The 21,277-nt window shown below is 36.7% G+C and overlaps 1 protein-coding gene across 1 annotated transcript in view; it reads left to right on the top strand.

Annotated features, from left to right (window-relative positions):
* Positions 1-21,277, top strand: part of LOC107599583 (uncharacterized) — a 67,840-nt gene that overhangs the window by 34,648 nt on the left and 11,915 nt on the right. Inside the window, exons 3-5 of the mRNA XM_016291225.1 lie at positions 3,855-4,149; positions 4,268-4,387; positions 11,512-11,679. Of these exons, the coding sequence (XP_016146711.1) occupies positions 3,855-4,149; positions 4,268-4,387; positions 11,512-11,679 (583 nt within the window). The remainder of the gene's footprint in view (positions 1-3,854; positions 4,150-4,267; positions 4,388-11,511; positions 11,680-21,277) is intronic.

Genomic DNA, 21,277 nt, shown 5'->3' with positions numbered 1-21,277 from the left:
TAGTTAAGCCAGAAATTTACAAAAAAGCACTATAGAGTTTTGCTTGCACATGTACTGCATGTATGTATTGTTTTTATTGGTAATGTTTTTTAACATTTTAACATTTTCTAGTTTATGTGCACCACAGGGCCGATTGTATGTCTGTACTTGCTGTATATTTGTGCTGAGGATGTGGGAGTGTGTTTGACGGCTTGGTAGTTGAGAGTCTAAAAAGCAGTGTGAAAGTCTAAAAAGTACAGAGAAATGGGTTGGGAGAGAGACAAAGAATTGAAAAAGAAAGGAAAAAGACTGAAAGTTGTCACTGTTTTAATACTAAAAGCAGGGGGAAGAGGTTTTAGACGCAGGAGGAAAGAACCTAAGAGCTCCTTTAATCACAAGCTCCCTCAACCCACTTCAGTTTCCCAGCATGCCGAGCGTTAGTGTAATCAGAGGATGGGAAACCACTGCAAAGCCTTCTTCTGACCACACACACACTCCTTCTGTACTAAAGTACTGCTCCAAAAAGCTGTGAGAACAAGACACAGATAAGAAGACCCGACTGAAGGATGAATAATCCCTTCAGCTCCCTCTAGCTGGCCGTCAGCTCACTTTCTCTCTCTCACTCTGACCCATCTTAAAATAATAACTTAATTCCTGTTAAACTCCCCTCTCCTCCCTCACACACACTTACAGATGCAGACAAAGACAGAATATTTGCTGTCGAAAACGTGCGGGCTCCATAAGCCTGGAAGATGGTAGGATAAACACATCAGAGGGGTGTTAGATGAGGGTTAACCAGATGGACAAACAGAAAGACCGAGAGAGGGAGAGAGTGAAACAGATGGACAAAGAGGGTGAGAGGCAAACAGCTGAGAGGAGAAGATGAGGAAAAAAACAGATGGACATGTAGGCTGCCATTGTGTGTGTGTGTGTGTGTGTGTGTGTAGGTGAAGGGGAAATCCAGAGAATGGTTATGTCACAATACTAGCATACTGTTCTTACTACATCTAGTGTGCAGATAAACAGATATTGCTCACCTAAGTAGCTTCAGTGTACAATAGTTTACTGCTTTTTGTAAGTAGCCTGCAATGTCAGACTAAGCATAGCAGTGCTACTACATTTGTTCAATACTGTGACAGTAATTCAGCTTTATTTTATTATTTATGTTATGTTATGTTATGTTATGTTATGTTACGTTACGTTACATTATGTTTTATGTGTTATGTTGTTATTTTTTTTAGAAGACAGCTTAAACCAGATAATATGGAAGGCTGTTTCCACCACTGAATAAAAAATAATTGTGACTTTTTATCTCCCAATTCTGACTTTATAACTCCTAATTAAACTCCTAAATCCACAAATATCAGTCTTTTTTCCCCCTCAGATTTGGACTTTATAACTCGCAATTGCGAGTTTATATCCCGCAATTCTGACAGTATATCTTGATAATTGTGAGATATAAAATTAGAATTGCGAAATATAAAGTCAGAATTGCGGGATATAAATTCACAATTGCTGGGAAAAAAAGTCAGGTCAGACTCAATTCTGACTTTATATATCTCACAATTTGAGGAAAAAGCCAGAATTGTGAGATAAAAAGTCGCAATTATATTGTTTTATTTTTATTTATGTTAATTTATTTCTATACATTTTTGTACGGTAATTGACCATTAATTATTTTTATTTTATCAATTTAAGTTATTATTTCATTTAATTTCATTTGAAGTAATAACCATAAATTGTCCAGCAACCATAAGCCAAAAGATAATAATAATTATAATTTTTTTGTAATTCAAGTCATTATTTGTAAGTTTTGGAAGCCATCTTAAACCAGGTAATGGCTGTAAATGGTCCAGCTAGAAACCAAGTAATTCATAACCATTCATTCACAACTTAAAAATTAAAATGATAGTTTTAAATGTGGGCTTTATATGAAATTATATTTTATTTGTTTGTTTGATTTTTAAATTGCTACTGCTTTTGAAGTTTGCACATTCTGCTAGTCAAATGGAGAGAACAATCAAAAATGTCTTTTGTATGTAGTGTTGAAAAATCGGATTCATTGTAGTGATTGAATCGGTTTGTGTGTACAGATTATACAAATACACCTATTCAATAAAGGATTCAGTGAAGTCATTATGCATTTTAGGTATTTTTTCCGGGTAAATATATGTGTGTGTGTGTGTATAATATCAAATAATATCAACCAAGATTTTTTATGTCATTATTTAATCAGACTGCCAAGAGTTAAAACGATTTTCTGGATTAAAAATGCAAAATAACTCCTTTTTTCATTATTTATTTGGAGGGATGACAGGCTGGGTTATGTTTCCATATTTAAATTAAAAGTAGACTGCAGTATGCAGTGAACACTGCAGCTTGTATTCTATTGTGTTCTTCGTAGCCAAAGCATGTTTGGTTTTACAGGTTTATTTGGCACATTTATGTTCATGTTCCCCTGTGACCTTACTGGTCGGCTGAGCTAATGCATTTTCTGCCCGGCCAATCATCAGCCCCCTATCAGTCCAAAAACACCTGGAGTGCCTCGTATCAGGCATGCTGGATATCTGGATACAGAGGTCTTTTTAGCCCCTGGTGAAAGGTGGCCTTTCACAGTGATCCTGGATTAGTCTGCCTGCCCAGAGCTCAACCAGAGCAATTATGACTTTGTCGGAAAGTATTAAAAGGCAAATGCTTTTTTATTAGTACTGGCTGAAAAAACAAGGAAGCCACTCGTTTATTATGGATGGTTTTCCCTGATATCATTTTTTATGCTCTGATATTAAATTTGTGTGGTTTGGCCTTAGAGGATCTCAGTTACAGAAAACTACAAACACATCTCATTACCTCATGGAGTTATTTATTCACATGGAAGCAGTCGGTCTCTTAAGTCATTATCTTCACAGGATGTTTTCAGAGAAGAATATTAGCCAAGTGAGAAAATAGCATTAGATTTTGGTAACACCTTCTGTGGTGCATGTGTATAAAATGCATTATAAATTTAGGGAATATTGCTCTTCATATCTCAAAGTCTACTTTAGATCTGCCTGCTATATTTCAGGTATGCTGCAAATATTTATGAATAAGAAGAAATATATATGTGTATGTGGCTTAAGAAATTTGTTTAAAAGTTTGGGGTTGGTAAGATTTTTTTATGTTTTTGAAAGAAGTCTCTCAAGCTCACCAAGGCTGCATTTAATTGATCAAAAATACAGTAAAAATGGTAATATTTTTTATTTTAATATATTTTAAAATGTAAGTTATTCCTGTGATGCAAAGCTTTTTCTGTTATGCAGAATTGCTACTTAAGAAATATTAGATTATCAATGTTCAAAACATTTTTTTTTATGGAAACCATGATACATGTTGATACTTTTGATGAATTTAATGCATCCTTGCTGACTAAAATTATTATTATTATTATTATTTAATCAAAATTTTCAATGGTATATGTGCCAACAGTAACAGAGAGACTTGATTATAATATTTAATTTAATACAAGTGAATGTTCAATCACCCCTAATATCAAATGAGAGCACATATAAAAAATAATAGATCATATAAATATTAATTAATCACTTACATCTTTATATGGTAATTCTTTAAGCAGACAGGAATAATATGTGTTTGAACATAATTAAATTATTTGTGCTAAAACATACTGATTAGCTGAAGTCTTCAACCAAATAATTAGAACATACTACATTATATAACCCATCTTAGAAAGTAAAAGTAATTGCAATACAATACATATCATACAGCATTATGAGTGCCTTTTATACTGTGCATACAGTCTTTTAAGAAATGGAATTTGTTGATGATTTTGAGAATTTTCTTACATATTTTGTTTTTCTATTATTTATTCATTCCTCCAGCTTCATTCGAGTGTGGACAGGGGTGATGGACGAACCAAATACATATTAAAAGGTGAGGGGGCAGGTTCGGTGTTCGTTATTGACAGCAGAACAGGGAACATCCACGTCACCAAACCCCTAGACCGTGAGGAAAAGGACCAGTACCGCCTTATCGCCACGGCAACAGACCGGCAGACTGGCCGAGCCCTGGAGCCTTCATCCCAGTTCATCATCCGTGTGCAAGACATCAACGACAACCCTCCTGTGTTCCAGGGCGGCCCGTACAGTGCCACCGTGCCTGAGATGGCCAACATCGGTATTGACTGCTGTCAGCTGTGTTTGGAAGAAAAGACAGAGGGTTACATGCTCATTGAACCTTGACTTTGTCAAAACTACCTCTTATTTCATTTCTCTCTCTCTCTCGCTTTCCTTAGGCACATCCGTTATTCAAGTGACAGCCACAGATGCTGATGATCCAACGTATGGGAATAGTGCCAAACTTGTATATTCAGTGATTCAAGGCCAGCAGTACTTCACCGTGGACCCGCAGTCAGGTATGTGTTCGGTTTTATTCTTTATGATTAGAAATGCAATATTTGTTTTATTTTATATTATGTCTCTCAAGGTTAGTTTATAAAAGGTCTGTTTTACTTGGCTTGCACCAGCTCAAAACCTCTTTTGGCATCAAAGGCACAATATGTAAGATTTTTTGATTAAAGTATCCAAAAACCACAACAGTGTTTTATATTTTGCTGACTTGTGTATTTATAGGTGCATCTCAATAAATTAGAATGTCGTGGAAAAGTTCATTTATCAAAAGTAATTCAAATGCGCACAGACTGAAGTAGTTTAAGTCTTTGGTTATTTTAATTGTGATGATTTTGGCTCACATTTAACAAAAACCCACCAATTCACTATCTCAACAAATTAGAATATGGTGACATGCCAATCAGCTAATCAACTCAAAACACCTGCAAAGGTTTCCTGAGCCTTCAAAATGGTCTCTCAGTTTGGTTCACTAGGCTACACAATCATGGGGAAGACTGCTGATCTGACAGTTGTCCAGAAGACAATCATTGACACCCTTTACAAGGAGGGTAAGCCACAAACATTCATTGCCAAAGAAGCTGGCTGTTCACAGAGTGCTGTATCCAAGCATGTTAACAGAAAGTTGAGTGGAAGGAAAAAGTGTGGAAGAAAAAGATGCACAACCAACCGAGAGAACCGCAGTCTTATGAGGATTGTCAAGCAAAATCGATTCAAGAATTTGAGTGAACTTCACAAGGAATGGACTGAGGCTGGGGTCAAGGCATCAAGAGCCACCACACATAGACGTGTCAAGGAATTTGGCTACAATTGTCGTATTCCTCTTGTTAAGCCACTCTTACACTCTTACAAGCCACTTGTTAAGCCACTTCTCAGCATCTTACCTGGGCTAAGGAGAAGAAGAACGGGACTGTTGCCCAGTGGTCCAAAGTCCTCTTTTCAGATGAGAGCAAGTTTTGTATTTGGAAACCAAGGTCCTAGAGTCTGGAGGAAGGGTGGAGAAGCTCATAGCCCAAGTTGCTTGAAGTCCAGTGTTAAGTTTCCACAGTCTGTGATGATTTGGGGTGCGATGTCATCTGCTGGTGTTGGTCCATTGTGTTTTTTGAAAACCAACGTCACTGCACCCGTTTACCAAGAAATTTGTGTTGGCCTTCTTTCCTTCTTTTCCTACATCTTATGAAGTATTCTAATTTGTTGAGATAGTGAATTGGTGTTTTTTTTTAAAATGTGAGTCAAAATCATCACAATTAAAAGAACCAAAGACTTAAACTACTTCAGTCTGTGTGCATTGAGTTTATTTAATACACGAGTTTCACAATTTGAGTTGAATTACACTCTTAAAAATAAAGGTGCTTCACGATGCCATAGAATAACCTTTTTGTCTAAATGGTTCCATAAAGAGCCTTTAACATCTGAAGAACCTTAAAGCTTCTTTGTGGCGAAAGAAGGTTCTTCAGATTATAAAAAGCTAAGAAAGAGATGGTTCTTTAAAGAATATTTGACTGAATGGTTCTTTGTGGAACCAAAAATGGTTCTTCTATGGCATCGCTTGAAGAACCTTTTGAAGCACCTTTATTTTTAAGAGTGTACTGAAATAAATGAACTTTTCCCATGACATTCTAATTTATTGAGATGCACCTTTACATTATCCCAAATGTTTCCAAGAATGTTTAAATCTAGAGAATTAAGCTATTTTAACTAGTGTATATGTACATCAATTTGACATAGTCTCCACTGACAAGCTACTACTAAATATATTGTTGAAACTTAATTTCCTGTAAAGCTGCTTTGCAATGATTTATATTGTGAAAAGTGCTATACAAATAAACTTGAATTTAATTGAATTGAATAATGGACCATGTCTTTGCGTCGCCTGCCAATGATCTCATACACCTTCGATTTTGGAAAACATGGAAACACCAAAGACACTTTAATATGTTATGTGTGACGAACGCACAGAGTAGCATTATAACAGAACTTTCAACACACTCAAGTGTATCTAGTATGATAAAACAGCATTGCTTTTACCCCACATACACATGAAACGGTCGACTGTGTGTCGCACTCGTCTCTCATTAGCAATCGCTCCTGCGGCCTCGTTTCACTTCCATGGCTTTCAGCCCCACCCTGCTTCATACTACAGTGATGGTAATAAATCTTTAATACATTAGCTCATGAACATTATTAGAGCTCGAATCCCGTCGGATTGTATATCGGCTGTGGGGATAAAGACGACAACTCCCATGATTCCACACTCAATCACGGCGTCATCAAACTGCGCCTTTGTTTCTTTGTTTTTTTGAATATGTGCGCACTAGCGGTGAAAATTACATACTGTGCCTTTAAAGGTTATATGTTATATTGACAGCAAGTGGTTGAAATGGGTACTGCAGTCCTAATTCAAAATATTGGAGAGATTAGTTTCTCCCGCTCTTCCTCCTCAGACTCGACGCTCACGCGGGTTGCCAGATTGAGGACACGCAATAGGAACGAGCACAATTGACAATGAAAGGTGATGAGCCTTACACTGTAAATACACTAATACTCTGACATAGTGATAACACTCGTTGCCTTCTCTAGAGCCGCTCAACCAGGTCTCGTCCCATTCGTCGATCTTTGTAATATCACAAATCCCGGAAAATATGCTTTGTAGTCCAAACGTGTCGTTCGTTGTAGTTTTTGAAAAGTGATTTCTGTTAAATAAAATATCTCCGTTTGAATTGGACTTTGAGCTTTGTAACTTTGCAGATGTTTTTTATGCTCAAACAGCAACATTACAGACTAACTAAAGTTGATAAAGTGAAAAAGCATAATAGAACCCCTTTAAAAAAACATTAATTTTTAGACGCAAATACACGTTCTGTGTGAATGGCCCCATACTCTGTGTTTTCCACCAACTGGCAACCCGGGGTGTTGAATACTATTGGGTAAATTAGCAGTGGGCGGAATCACACAGACCAAAACAAAAAACGGACATTCCGACATGGAATGCACATTTCAAAGTAGTGGCTGTCGCATTGTTTTTCTGAGAAACAAGAATGTGCACTTCGCATGTTTCCTAAATATCTGCAGACATATTTTTATGCTTTAGTACATTCAAAAAATTACATAGAGCACCTTTACTAAACACTACTTAAGTAGGGACATGCAGTGAAACATTAGCGATGAAAAGGCGTGGACAGTTATTTTTGCGGCTAACATTGCCTATGCGTTTGTAGGAGTGTCCCTTTGAGACTCAATTTATGGGAGCAGAGTATTTAAAGGAATCATTCAAGGTGATTTACTTAGGTTTGCGGTAGTCAGTTTACTGGTACTTGTGCCATTATTTAACGCCCAAGCATGTTTTAACCCATTTGCGCCTGTGTTGTTAGTAGATTGCATGTACCTGATTATCATCGGCTCTTGTTTGCGACCCTGCTCTTATGTGCGCTGCTCTTGGCAGATTGCATTGCTCATTGAAAAGCGCTGGCTGCGTCTGTGTTCTTTAATTTGCGCATTGTCAGTAGATCACCAGCAGAAGTTTCCACTCCCATCGGCTGTTTCATGGGATTGCACCACACTAATTTACCCTGTTTAGTACATCTGGCCTAAAGTTTGCAACGTTTTTTTCACCAAAGCAGGTCTAATATTTGTAAAAAATTATCATTTTTCCACCCTCATTTTCACTCTCTGTGAAAAACACTCAATTTCAAAGGACGTTACCACTTGCAGAAACAAAAGTAAACACCCACAGCTTTGATTGGCTATCTTCATCACATCTTACCCACGCCCCCTCTTTTACAGCATGTCAAGTGTTTTGACACTCGAGATGGCAAGTGCTGTGATAGAACTGTGTATGTTTGAGCCTGAGGCAGAAGAAATTGAACAATGCAATGCAACCACAACGATTGCAACAGTCTGTTTCAGTGTGTTAATTGCTTTTGCTTGCTTAATTTTCGGTATATCAGTTTAAAAGTACTATTACTACTTGTCGTTTTACAAAAGGCTCTGCATGTACAGTATGTGCTTATTTTATTTGCAATACAATTTCAGAGTAGAAAAGAATAATTAATGTTTTTACTGCAGAATTAGTTTTGAGTTCTGAAACTTGCAGTATTTTTATTTTTTGCTGTAAAGTAACCTCTTCTGTAAGTATCAAGAACATTGTGGTTCTCCATTTCATAACCCCCTAAAGTAAAGGTTTATTTCTTTACAAAAAAGTATTTTTGGCTGTGGTCCAGCAACACATGCACTCAGCTCATAACATATCTGTCGTAGTGCAAGAATAAGGCTGAGTGATGTCTGAAAAAATAACTCACAACAGCTCAGTCTTGTTGCTGCAGAAACTGGCACGATCATCGCAGTGGACAAGTGAATTCATAAGAGCCCCAGGAAATGAAAGGACTCGGACAGCAAGAAGTGGTGTAATTCTGAAAAATCATGATTTTAAATCATCAAAAATGATCATGAAACTTAAAAACATAATGTTTTCACTCTAAAACAATTGAAAGGAATTTGGTTTATGGCATTCTGCAAAAGTTTTTATTAATTTTTGTTCTTTGAACAGTTTCTAATCACTTCTGTTGACTATATTCTAATGACTATGAATGAATATTTACTATTCAATACTATCAACTATATTCTATTTACTAAATAATGAAAACTGATTACATCATCTTTTGTATTCTGTATTATTCTATACTGGGATGCTGAAGTTGATGACTAAATTCTACAGTATTTTTTTTATGTTATTTATTTTAATTTCAAGATTATGAATATTGACTAGATTCTGTGCTACTATATTTTCCTAGGTTTCAGCACAAAAGAATGATCCATTTTACATATTTTTTAATTTGCTAGAAATATTAAATATTGAGTGTTTTTTTTATAAAATGTTTTGTTCATTAAAAATGTTGTTTTCTTTACAAAAGAAAATATTATTCATATATATTTATTTGAAGTGTGTGTCACACACACACACATTACCATTCAAAAGTGTGGGATCAGTAAGGCAACCCTCTACATTGGAGTAAATCACTCGCATATGCGACTAAGGCCCTGTCCACACGGAGATGCGTTTAGCTGTATACGCATACATTTTTTTATCGTATAGGCGTTTCGTCCACACGGATTCGGCGTTTGGGTCCCAGAGTGGATAAATCTGAAAACGCCACCCTTGCGTTTTCGTGTGGACAGCGAATCCATATATTTTCTGAAACAATGACGTCAGCCCACATCTCGCCCCTAGTCAGACACCGCTACATCACGTAACAGCAACAAAAACATGAACAAACACTGAACGATTGTCTTTTTATTAACATATAACACAAATTAATAAATGTATTGTTCCATGTTCATTTTTATACCATGTGCAAGGTTTATGCGCATAGTCCAAGCCTTCATCTCCGTTTTTAGTGTATCTCTGTGGCAGAATTACAGCGCCACATGCTGGTCTGGCATGTATACTACATTGTTTTGTGTCGGTTTCATGGTTTCGTGTGGACGCAGATATTTCTTGAGACGAGGGGAAAAAATGATTGGATAGCGAAAGCTCTGGTTTCGTGTAGCCTAAAGCCCCGTTCACACTAGCAGCGACTTTTGTCCCCATCCGGTCGCCAACGGTCGCTGTCGCTTGCTATCGCTCGAGTCGCCGGAAATCGCCAGCTCTCCATTGAAATGAATGGGATTGTGTCGTTTTGCTGTTGCGTGTCGCTTGTAGTGTGAATGGGGCTTAAATCTTCACTCTGGGCGACTAAATGATGTCTAATATTAGCCAATAGCTAATAAATTCTCCGATTTTATATTCGCCAGTGTGTGATATGGAGGCTAAGTATAAGATTAGCACAGATATATTTTCACTCGCCGAACACTCTCTGAGTGAGTGCTTCAGAGTTTCACTCTCCGTCAAGCGATCTGTGCTATTTTTCAGTTAATCTGAATGGATGTGCAGCGCATTTGTATTTGACGTACCGTAAACTCTAGTGTGAAGGCACACAACTCGCCGTTGCTTTGTTTCACACACATGAGCTACATGTAAACTATATTCTTTGTTGTATTTTCCTGTCAAAATAACAGTTTCTTTGGAATTCTTCAGCTTTTAAGAACTGTCACTTTCTCCGGTAGTGGGCGGAATTAATGCGCAAAAGGCAATCTCATTCAAAAGGAATCATCTCACTGGTTGGCGCTCACCTATTTTCGTCCCTGTTTTGATTTGAGCAAATCAGCTCGAGTAAAAACACACACAACCTGATTCATATTCATGAATCCAGCAGCTTATTAATCATTAGTGAGTTTTATATTGTTCTTATTAGTAGAATTCGTATCATTATTATCTTATCATTGTTTTTTTCCCCAGTTTTTTTTTTTACAGAAACACTGAATGACCAAAAAAGCACCACCACCAGTCCTAAGTTCAGTTACAATGACTAATATGCATTCATACATGGTTATCAAGTTTGAATTATAATTACAGTCTGTAATCTAATTATCAGTCTGGCGAGTAAACAAAAAAAATATATAATTAATAATTAAATATTTTTTTTTACTAGACTCAAGTGGTGAGTCAAAAACATAAAAAATTTATAAAAACATTTTAAAATCTTACCAAACAAACTTTTGATCCTTATCCCCACAGATTCATAAACACACTTTGGCTGTAAAATGATGGCATAGGCAAAATAGTTTTGATTGGCTTGTGTTTTTCAGCACATTCTGACTCATGCTTTGAAGATTAGTATGTCGTTTTTGCTATGTTTCCCAGCTAGATAAAAGTATCTTGGTCACAAATCAGCAGGAGCAGCAAAAACAGTGTTGAATACATCATAGAAAACCAAAGATTTAAGTGCAAGGCATACATATTGTTGTACAATAAATGTACAATTTTCACTGGCATGTAAGAACAAGTGACAGTTCCATCTACTGTAATATTTGTCGGACCCATCAGAAGCAGTCAGATCTGTATTCTGCTCCAGTTTTTGTGAGTGAAACTCATGGCAGGACAGCAGTGTGATGGTATAGGATGTTCAATGTGATTCCTTTTAATTCACTTCAGTTTTACCTAATTACCTTACTGGCTTGAAAATTGCTCAGTATTGCCAAAGCAAAGTGAGGTTTGCTGTGAGTGATCTGTTCCTGTCTCTGTCTCTCTCGGCAGGTATCTTGCGAACAGCGGTCCCCGATATGGACAGAGAAGCTCAGGCGCAGTACCAGGTGGTGCTCCAGGCAAGAGACATGGGTGGCCATCAAGGGGGTCTGACAGGGACAACCACTCTCACCGTGCACCTCAGTGACGTCAATGACAACCCGCCTCGCTTCACTCAAAGTGAGTCACAAATCCAGCCCTGCTCCAGAACACACCAAATATTCAGTCTAATCTAGTCTGTCTGCTCTAGTCTACTCCACTTTACAGTTCTGTTTAAGGTATTCTGTTTTGTTGTAATCTATTTTTGTAATCTGCTGTACTTTATTATGCGACTTAATTTTATTTGAATCTTTTCTGGTCTAGTCTAGCCTAGTCTACTAAGCTTTGTTTTATTATTGTTGTTTGGTCTAATCTAGTCTAGTCCAGTTTACCCTGTTATGTTCTAGTCTAGTCTATCTACTCTATTCTACGCCACTTTACTATTATATGAAGGATCATATCTACTCCACTCCACTCCACTCCACTCCACTACTCTATTCTATTCTATTCAGGATCATGTCTACTCTAGTCTATTCCACTCTTCTATTCTATTCTATTCTATTCAGGATCATGTCTACTCTAGTCTGTTCCACTATTCTATTCTATTCTATTCTATTCTGTGAAGGATCATGTCTACTCTAGTATACTCCACTCTACTGTTCTGTTCTATTCTAGTCTAGTCTTATAAACTCTGTTCTATTATAGTTGTCTAATCTGGTCTGGTCTAGTCAAGTCTAGTCTACCAGGTATTTCCTGTTCTAGTCTGATCTATCATACTCTAGTCTAGTCTAGTATTCTCTGTTCTGTTCCAATCTGTTTTTTGTCTGGTACAAATGTAGTCTTGTCTAATCTGATCTAGTCTAGTCCACTCTGTTCTATTCTATTCTACTACACTGCACAGTTTTATTCTAGTTTTTCTAATGCACTGAACTTGTTCTATTCTCGTGATCTTCTCTGGTCTAGTGTACTCTGTCTATTCTAGTACAGTCTAGTCTACTTAACTTTCTTCTATTGTAGTCCTGCCTAGTCTAGTCAAATCTAGTCTGTTCTAATCTGTTTTAGTACACTACGCTGTTTATTCTCTAGTCTATCTAGTGTACAGAAGTTTGTTTTAGTCTAGTCATCTAATCTGTTTTAGTTAACTAAAACTAAATCTATCAAAAGTTATTTTTGTTAATTGACAAGAAGCCTAAATAAAGTAAAATACAAATATTAGATGGAAAAATAGCCAAAATAAAATAAGTTAAAGTACTAAAATTACTCAAAATAAATGAAAGCTAAATATAAATATTTAAAAAGAAACTAATAAAATACAAAAGCAAAAGCATGTAACGAAATTACTAAAAGTTTCAAATTAAAACAAAATAATATAAAAGCCCATTCAAAATATTAATAAATACTAGTACATAAATAATACTAAAATAACATTGTTTCAGACTAGTCTACTCTGTTATGTTCTATTCTAGTCTAGTGTTCTCTGTCTAGTGTTCTCTGTTCTGTTTCAGTCTTAGTCTAGTCTAGTCTAATTTATTTTTCATGAGCTCTCTTTCAGAGCAAATAAACTCTGAATTCATTGGCTATTTTGTTGTGAACAAACTATGCAACATCCTTGACTTTTTGATGGGTTATAGTGAGTTTGTTGTCTTGAATATGAAGAATATAAGAGATTTGCATCTGAAGATGAAATGGTAATGCATTTATGTTTTCATGTTTACAATATGAGAAGTAAAAAGCATCTTTCATAGACTAACCAGCACTTAATGGCTGTTCTGATTAATGGGGTGACAGAAAAGAAAAGAAAAAAATAAGACTGGTCTAAAATTTGTTGTGGTTGTGGATTTCTGCAAATTTGAAAACCATTAAATTACTCTTATATTGGGCAGTTTAATACACTGACCCCTGGTCGCCCAGGATTTTTACCTCTATAAAGTTTTTCAAAAAAAAAAAAAAACTTTATAAAGTTTGTAATATATGTAATAAAGTTTTAGTGTAGCAGGTATCAAGTAGAAATCATAAAGTAAAAACTTCATTAATGCCCAGTCCTGCTGAACCGATATCAAATATTAAAATATTAAAACGGGCATGACCCACTTGGTCGTGCTTAAAAATTAGCCTAAAAGCAGTTTCAAATGGCTTATTAAAAATTGGATAATGCAGAGCCAGAGCATTAAATCGATTTTTTTTCTCCCCTTTTTTTTCTTCATTTTAATTAAAAGAAGCAGTATGGGTCACTCCAAGTTTATTTTATTTTTTTATTCTTGTTCAGTTCTTCTTTAGTAATTCGTTCGGGAATTGGAATAGCATGTTCGTGCTGTACCGTATGTATTTGATTTACAAAAAAAACAGCATAGTTAATTTTTTGTTCCCAGGCTAAAGTAATTGGTTATATGTTGGAACTGCTTGGTTAAAAAGGAGGCGACATAATCAAAATAACGTTAATGCACCTGTAAAATAAGAGATTTTCCTACTACAGGACCAAAGTACTAGATCAGTTCAGTGATATGAAAATAAAACAGTAGATATTGATGTCAAAATAACTTTTTGTCTATTTATATTTTCTGCCACAATGATATCTTAAATTACCTTCATTTGTGATTTTTATGAGAGATGTATTATTGCAATAAATTTGATTAATTAATTTTCATTTCATTTAAATAATTAAATTAAATGTGTGATTGCTTGACAGCTCTAGTTTTAGAGACGCCCACTCTCTAATTCCTGTTTTTAGACCATGCACAAAAGAGAATTAATCAGTTAGAATGTCACACAGTGATATATAATGGCACTAGGGATAGAGAGCATGTAGCATACTATTTCTGGCACATACATTATGGCATAAATTTATGATATTCTGAATTCAGCCGATGTACTCATTTGCTCAATTAAAGGTGCCATAGAATGGAAAACTGTATTTACCTTGGCATAGTTGAATAATAACAGTTCTGTACATACCGTGAGCCTCAAACACCATTGTTTCCTCCTCCTTAACGTAAATCTTGTGCATGCAAAAGACCACTGAAAAATAGGCGAATCAGAACATAACACCGACTGTGATGTAACAGTCGGGATCACTAATAGTTACGCCCCCACAACATTTGCATATACCCGCCCATGTTCTATGCCAGCTGAACCTGCAAAGCCGAATCATCAGAAGTTCTGCAGGTATTGTGAAGAAACAAGTGAGGATAATAGTGAAAATGGCAGATCATGGAAATAAATGGCATGTTCCAGGCTGTGCAGGGGATGTAATGTGCACTGATGGGTTGGTCTCTGTATTAAGAAAGGCACGGAAAACAAATAACGCACGTTCTAATAAAATAACGCGAGCCAGTAAAGGTACAATGGTTAGCTGCTTGCTAGCGGTAGCCTGTTACATTACAGTACATACTTCACTCATCACATAAACAGAGTAAGGAGAGATGACTGAGGATGATGGCGAATGATTTACAGATCCTGAGCACCACTGACAAGCATCTGATCTGAAATGTGTAGTAAGTACTGCTGCTGTAGTTTACACTGAGCACGTGCGATCGCAAATCTCGAAAGTGAAAGTAAAACGCGATCGTGCATTCGAACTCAGTTTCAATTCCCCGCATATTAATAGCGGCTCCCTGATGCCCGCATTTTATATACAGTATAATTACCCAACGATATAACTGCGAGAGACAGTATTGAAATATATATTTTCCCTGTGTTTCCTTCCTGCTGTGTGAGCTACTGAAATGAGCTGCACTGTGAAACAGCCAATCAGAGCAGAGCTCAACATTGAGCCGTACTGTGAAACAGCCAATCAGAGCAGAGCTCAACATTATTATTCACGACCCTTCCAAAAAAAGGTAAAAACAGAACATTTCATTCTAGGGACAAATCCTAGGGTTGTAAATGGACATGAAAAAACATTTCTGGAGATTTGTTGCCCTTACCTAAGTCACATACCTTCTATGTAGATATCAGAACAATTTAAACTATTGTATCAATGCATTCTATGGCACCTTTAAGAGCCACATGAATGCTGGTTTAAATACGGCCTGTGTGTTTATTTTCTGATCCTGTTCTTCTGATTTCTCTCTTCCTCCCTGTCCTATATAATAAATGCAAAAAGGCCTATAAATAAAATATTCAGGAAAAAAAACATCAGAAGAATGTGTTAACTATGTTAAAAAGTATGCTCTAAAATATATTGAATTAATCTCTTAAGGTAACACATTAGGTTAACAGGATATCTTTGACAGTTCTAAAAATGTATGAAAAATAATGAAGGTGCTAATGCTTTTTAATGCAGTGTTTAGTAAAATGGTGTCCCTGCCAGACTACACATTCAACTAACATACACTACCTTTCAAAAGCGTGGGGTCAATAGAAGAAGAAATGTATATTTGTATTTAGCAAGGATGCAAAATCGATCAAAAGTTACAGTAAAAACTTTTATAGTGCTACAAAATATTTCTGTTTCAAACAAATGCTGTTCTTTTGAACATTGTATTCATCAAAGAAACCTGAAAAAAAAAAAAACATAATTGGTGCATCACGGTTTCCACAGAAATATTAGGCAGAAATATAAGTTTCTTGAGCATCAAATCAGCATATCAGAATGATTTCTAAAGCATAATGTGACACAAAATTTTTACATATATTTCATATATTTTAAATATATTTGATTTTAAAATGCATTCAATTAGAAAACGGCTATTTTAAATTTGAATAATATTTCACAATATTATTGTTTTTACTGTATTTTGGATCACATAAATGCAGTCTTGGTGAGCAAAAGGCACTTCTTTTAAAAACATAAAAAAATCTTACCAACCTCAAACTTTCAAATGATAGTGTACATTGAATTCATTTAACTAGCATATTGAGCGACTGGTTGTGCATGTGCATTGCTAGACCAGCTTGAAAAATACAGCTTTTTGCACATTTAAACTAAAGAAGCACAATATATATAATGCTGTTTTTGTTGGATTTTATTCTGTATTTAAAATACGAACCTCATTTAGATAAACAGTTACATAAATGTTGGTGTTTCTCCATTGAAATCGATAGGAGCTGTACATGCATGGCTGAAAATATGGTCCCCGGATAAACTGACTTGCTTTAAATGGTTAATTCTGGTCTTGTAGCCTCTTTAGTTTAGGAAGCCATCCAAATTGGGTAGTGTTGGGCCAGGACTGGAAAACACTACTTTACAGTGATTGTACATTGATCCTCTTCAGCGATTCAGCACTCTACAGGATCAGTGATCACAGAGCGAACAAACAACTCACTGAGCATCTTAACCTTACATCCTGTGAGTCTCTCAGGACACTATGCTTTATTTCCAGGTCCAGCCGATGTGTTAAGGATGTCGTGTCCTGGTGTGGATCGAGTCCCGAATCTCAACAGGAGCCGATTCACAGCGTTGTAAAAAGCGTCACTGAATCTCTCAAACAAGCCCTGCGCCCGCTGACCCGTGACTGCTTTCATTTTCTGCGTCTCTCTCGAAGTGCTAAAAACCTCTGTGCCATGTTTGAAGGAGAGATATGAAAGTGTGGTTTGGTTTCTTGGGCGTAGGGAGCAACTGTGTATGTGTGTATGAAATGTTTGATGATGTCTATGAAGATAAGATGGTTGCAGTATGTGCTGTGTGTGTGAGATATCAAAGTTTGAGAGGTGAGTGTGAGTGACTGTGGATTTGATAAGGCTTATGGGTTTCTGTCAGTCCATATCTGTCGGCTTTAATAAATGCATGTGTGAGTGAGTAAACAAAGCCCGAAGCCATTCGCTTGAGTCACCTCTGAGCAAGAGAGGTCCGGTGAGTTGGCGTGAGCCTGGGACTCGTAACTCACTGTGGCCCTCTGAGTTAGACAACTCATTTCGGCGATGTAAATCACCATCCAGAACTGCTCAGACTCGACCGAGCTTCTGTAAAACAGCTGCAAAAAGAAAAAAAAAGTGAATTCCAGTCGAATGCATGTAAACCACACCTTATGATGCTGATAAAGAGACACAGATGCCAACAAACTGTTTTCCTGTATTGTTTGTGAGTGATTCCCGGATTTTTGAAAGTTGAACTTTCTGAAGTTTACAGAAAAGATTAGAATGCTCGTGTTTGTTGGAATTGCCGGGTTTGGTTCCGGAGCGCCGCTCGCTTGCTTGTTTTTCGCCTCGTTAGTCAGAAACAAGGAAAGATGCAGCATTGTTTGCAACAACAAAGATGCCGAAAAGACTTTTTCTCCTCTTGGGGACCCAGTGAAATCAAAATTGGAGTTTTGTGGCTTTTAGAGTGTGTTTGTTAGCTTTTAGACTAGTGTACACTCTTAAAAATAATGGTTTCTAAAGGGGGTTTTCACAGCGCTGTCATAGAAGAAAATTTCAGTGAACAGTTCTTAAAGGAATAGTTCACACAGAATTTAAAATTTGCTGAACATTTACTCACCCTCAGGCCAGCCGAGATGTAGATGAGTTTGTTTCTTCATCGGAACAGATTTGGGGAAATTAAATATTACATCACTTGCTCACCAATGGATCCTCTGTAGGGAATGGGTGCCGTCAGAATGAGAGTCCAAACAGCTGATAAAACATCACAATAATCCACACCACTCCAGTCCATCAGTTAACATCTTGTGAATCGAAAAGCTGCGTGTTTTTTTAAAAGAAACAAATCCATCATTAAGATGTTTTAACTTTAAAAACTGTCGCTTCTGGACGAAATCCATAATTCATAATCACGCTTCCTCCAGTGGAAAAGCCTATCCACTGTTGTTCTCTCACATCAAAATCCACTGATATTTTGTTTCGAATTTGGACTGTTTTCGCTTGTAAACGGTGCTTGATCTGTGCATATTTCTCTCCCGATTCAGAAGACATGACTTTCACCGGAGAAAGCAATATTATGGATATAGGACTCTGGATATTTTAGCCAGAAGCAACGGTTTGAAGTTAAAAGCGTCTTGATGGATTGTTTCTTACAAACATGCAGCTTTTCTCTTTGATGGACTGGAGTGGTGTGGATTACTTGTGGATGATTGTGATGTTTTTCTCAGCTAGTTGGACTCTCATTCTGACGGCACCCATTCACTGCAGAGGATCTGTTGGTGAGCAAGTGATGTAATGCAAAATTTCTCCAAATCTGTTCCGGTGAAGAAACAAATTCATCTGCATCTTGGATAGCATGAGGGTGAGTACATTTACAGCAAATCTTCATTTTCGTGTGAACTATTAAAAGAATGGTTTCTTAGTGTGAAGAACTTTTTTAATAATCTAAAGCAGTGTTTCCCAACCGGGGTGCCGTGTAAAAAATCCTTTTTTAATATTTTTAAATTGCTAAAATGTTCAAAAAAGCATATATATATATATGGATATTATATAAATATCCATTTCTGATGTCGCCAATAATTAGAGATGCACCGAAATTTCGGCTGTTTATTTGATCAAAAATACAGTAAAATCAGTAATACTGTGAAATATTATTGCAATTCTTCCGTGGGACTAGTCAAGTGCCCTACAAAGTACACTTAAACAGTGTTTAAAAACTGCTGCAGGGACCCATAGCTAATAATTAGCGATATTTATTCCAAACACGACAATGATCATTTAATGGTGAACGCTACAAAGATTGACTCTTGTAGGCCGTCAGAGGAAGGACTACAGTATCGTAGTGCATATCATAATTATGAAGTAGATTATAGTGCTGATGATTCTGGCGACTATTATCACCGTGCCAGAGATGATAATGATCTGTGTTGCATCTCTTTCAGAGGGCTTCGGCCTGTCTGTAGAGTGCGTCCCTACAGATCCTCTCTTCAAAATCCACGCGATTAATATTTCATTTAAAGTTCAGAGCTTTCTGCGTCAGTACGTAGCAAAATCACAGCTGAAAAATACAGCTCGGAGACACACAATACATCTTCCACCCTCTCCTTCCCTCCCTCCTACATGAATACACACTCTCTGCTTCTCTGTCTTTCATTCTCTCTGCCTCTTTTCCCTTTCGTTTCCTGGGTCTCCTGTTGCCGTTTCCTCTTTTGTTCTTTCTATCTCTCCCCTAATCTCTCCTCATCCCTTTCTCCTCCTCTGAATAATACACAGTGTTAATACACTGTGCAAAGAAGCCATATTGTAATCCCACAGTGTGTTTCTGTGATCATCTTCTCTTGGCTGCACTCAGCTTTAATGCATGTTAGGAGTTATTAGCTGGCACAAACTGCCTCTGGTGAATCACACTGTCTCAGCCTTTGTTGTTTGCATGAATCTTTTTTTTTTGTTCTGGAGCAAATTTGGCTCTTAAAAATAGCAAGGAATCATCAGTGTCCTGCTTTATATTTCTATCACACTCTCTTTTTGGATCTTTCTTACCCAGTCTCTCTGCTATCCTCTTCCAATAGCATGTTTGGAATTTGCAGAATTAATAATTTGTGTTTTTGCAGCGATACTGTAGTGATGTTCATCAAACATTCTATTTCTAAAATGTCTATCTATCTGTCTGTCTGTCTGTCTGTCTGTCGTTCTAACATTCTTTTTTTCTCTCTATATCTATCTATCTATCTGTCTATCTGTCTGTCTGTCGTTCTAACGTTCTTTTTTTCTCTATATCTATCTATCTGTCTATCTGTCTCTCTCTGTCGTTCTAGCGTTCTTTGTTTTCTCTATATCTATCTATCTATCTGTCTATCTGTCTGTCTGTCTGTCATTCTAACATTCTTTTTTTTCTCTATCTATCTATCTGTCTGTCTGTCGTTCTAACGTTCTTTTTTTCTCTAGCTATCTATCTGTCTATCTGTTTGTCTGTCTGTCTGTCGTTCTAACGTTCTTTTTTTCTCTATCTGTCTGTCTGTCGTTCTAACTTTCTTTTTCTCTATCTATCTATCTGTCTGCCTGTCTGTCTGTCGTTCTAACGTTCTTTTTTTCTCTATCTATCTATCTATCTATCTATCTATCTATCTATCTATCTATCTATCTATCTATCTATCTATCTATCTATCTATCTATCTATCTATCTATCTATCTATCTGTCTGTCTGTCTGTCTGTCTGTCTGTCTGTCTGTCTGTCTGTCTGTCTGTCTGTCTGTCTGTCTGTCCTTCCATCTGTCTGTCTGTCTGTCCTTCCATCTGTCTATCTATCTATCTGTCTGTCTGTCTATCTGTCTGTCCTTCCGTCTGTCTGTCCTTCCATCTGTCTGTCCGTCTGTCCGTCCTTTCTCTGTCTATATATCTTCTATTGAAGATAGGTGCTTATATCACAGTTACTATTACTCATATTTAAAATGAGGGATTGTCCAATAAAAATCTAATAAAATTAATTAATCTAAACTAGGTGTGGTACAAACATGAATGATTCCTTAAATCACATGTTTTGTTTAGGACAGGTGTGCTGTTACTTTTGAAATCTTTCAGACGTGCCTTATGGATGATAAAAGGGATGAAAAAAATCATAGACTTACATTGCAGCAACACCTGAACTGTATTTATGGACCGGAATATCACTGTTTTGACTTGATTCATTAAGCAACCACCCTAGAAACCACATAAAAGTTAACTGAGAACCACTCAGAACTCTTTGGCAACACATTTGTTTCTGTTATCGTGATTGATCATGGTATAAGATCTGATGCGCGTCTCTCATGAGATGAGAAACACTTTTCATTCTCTTATGGAATGCAGTTGATTGCCTGCGTTATTTGCTGTCTCTAATTAGGTTTAAACAGTCTGAGGCAGGTTTTCTCTTTTTAGAATTGTATTTTTGGCCCGCGATATAGCCGCC

This window comes from Sinocyclocheilus grahami, unplaced genomic scaffold (assembly GCF_001515645.1).
Source record: "Sinocyclocheilus grahami isolate Dianchi unplaced genomic scaffold, SAMN03320097.WGS_v1.1 scaffold13.1, whole genome shotgun sequence".
NCBI lineage: Eukaryota > Metazoa > Chordata > Actinopteri > Cypriniformes > Cyprinidae > Sinocyclocheilus > Sinocyclocheilus grahami.
Note: the sequence above shows the minus strand (reverse complement) of the source record. Positions and strands in the feature narration are given on the sequence as shown.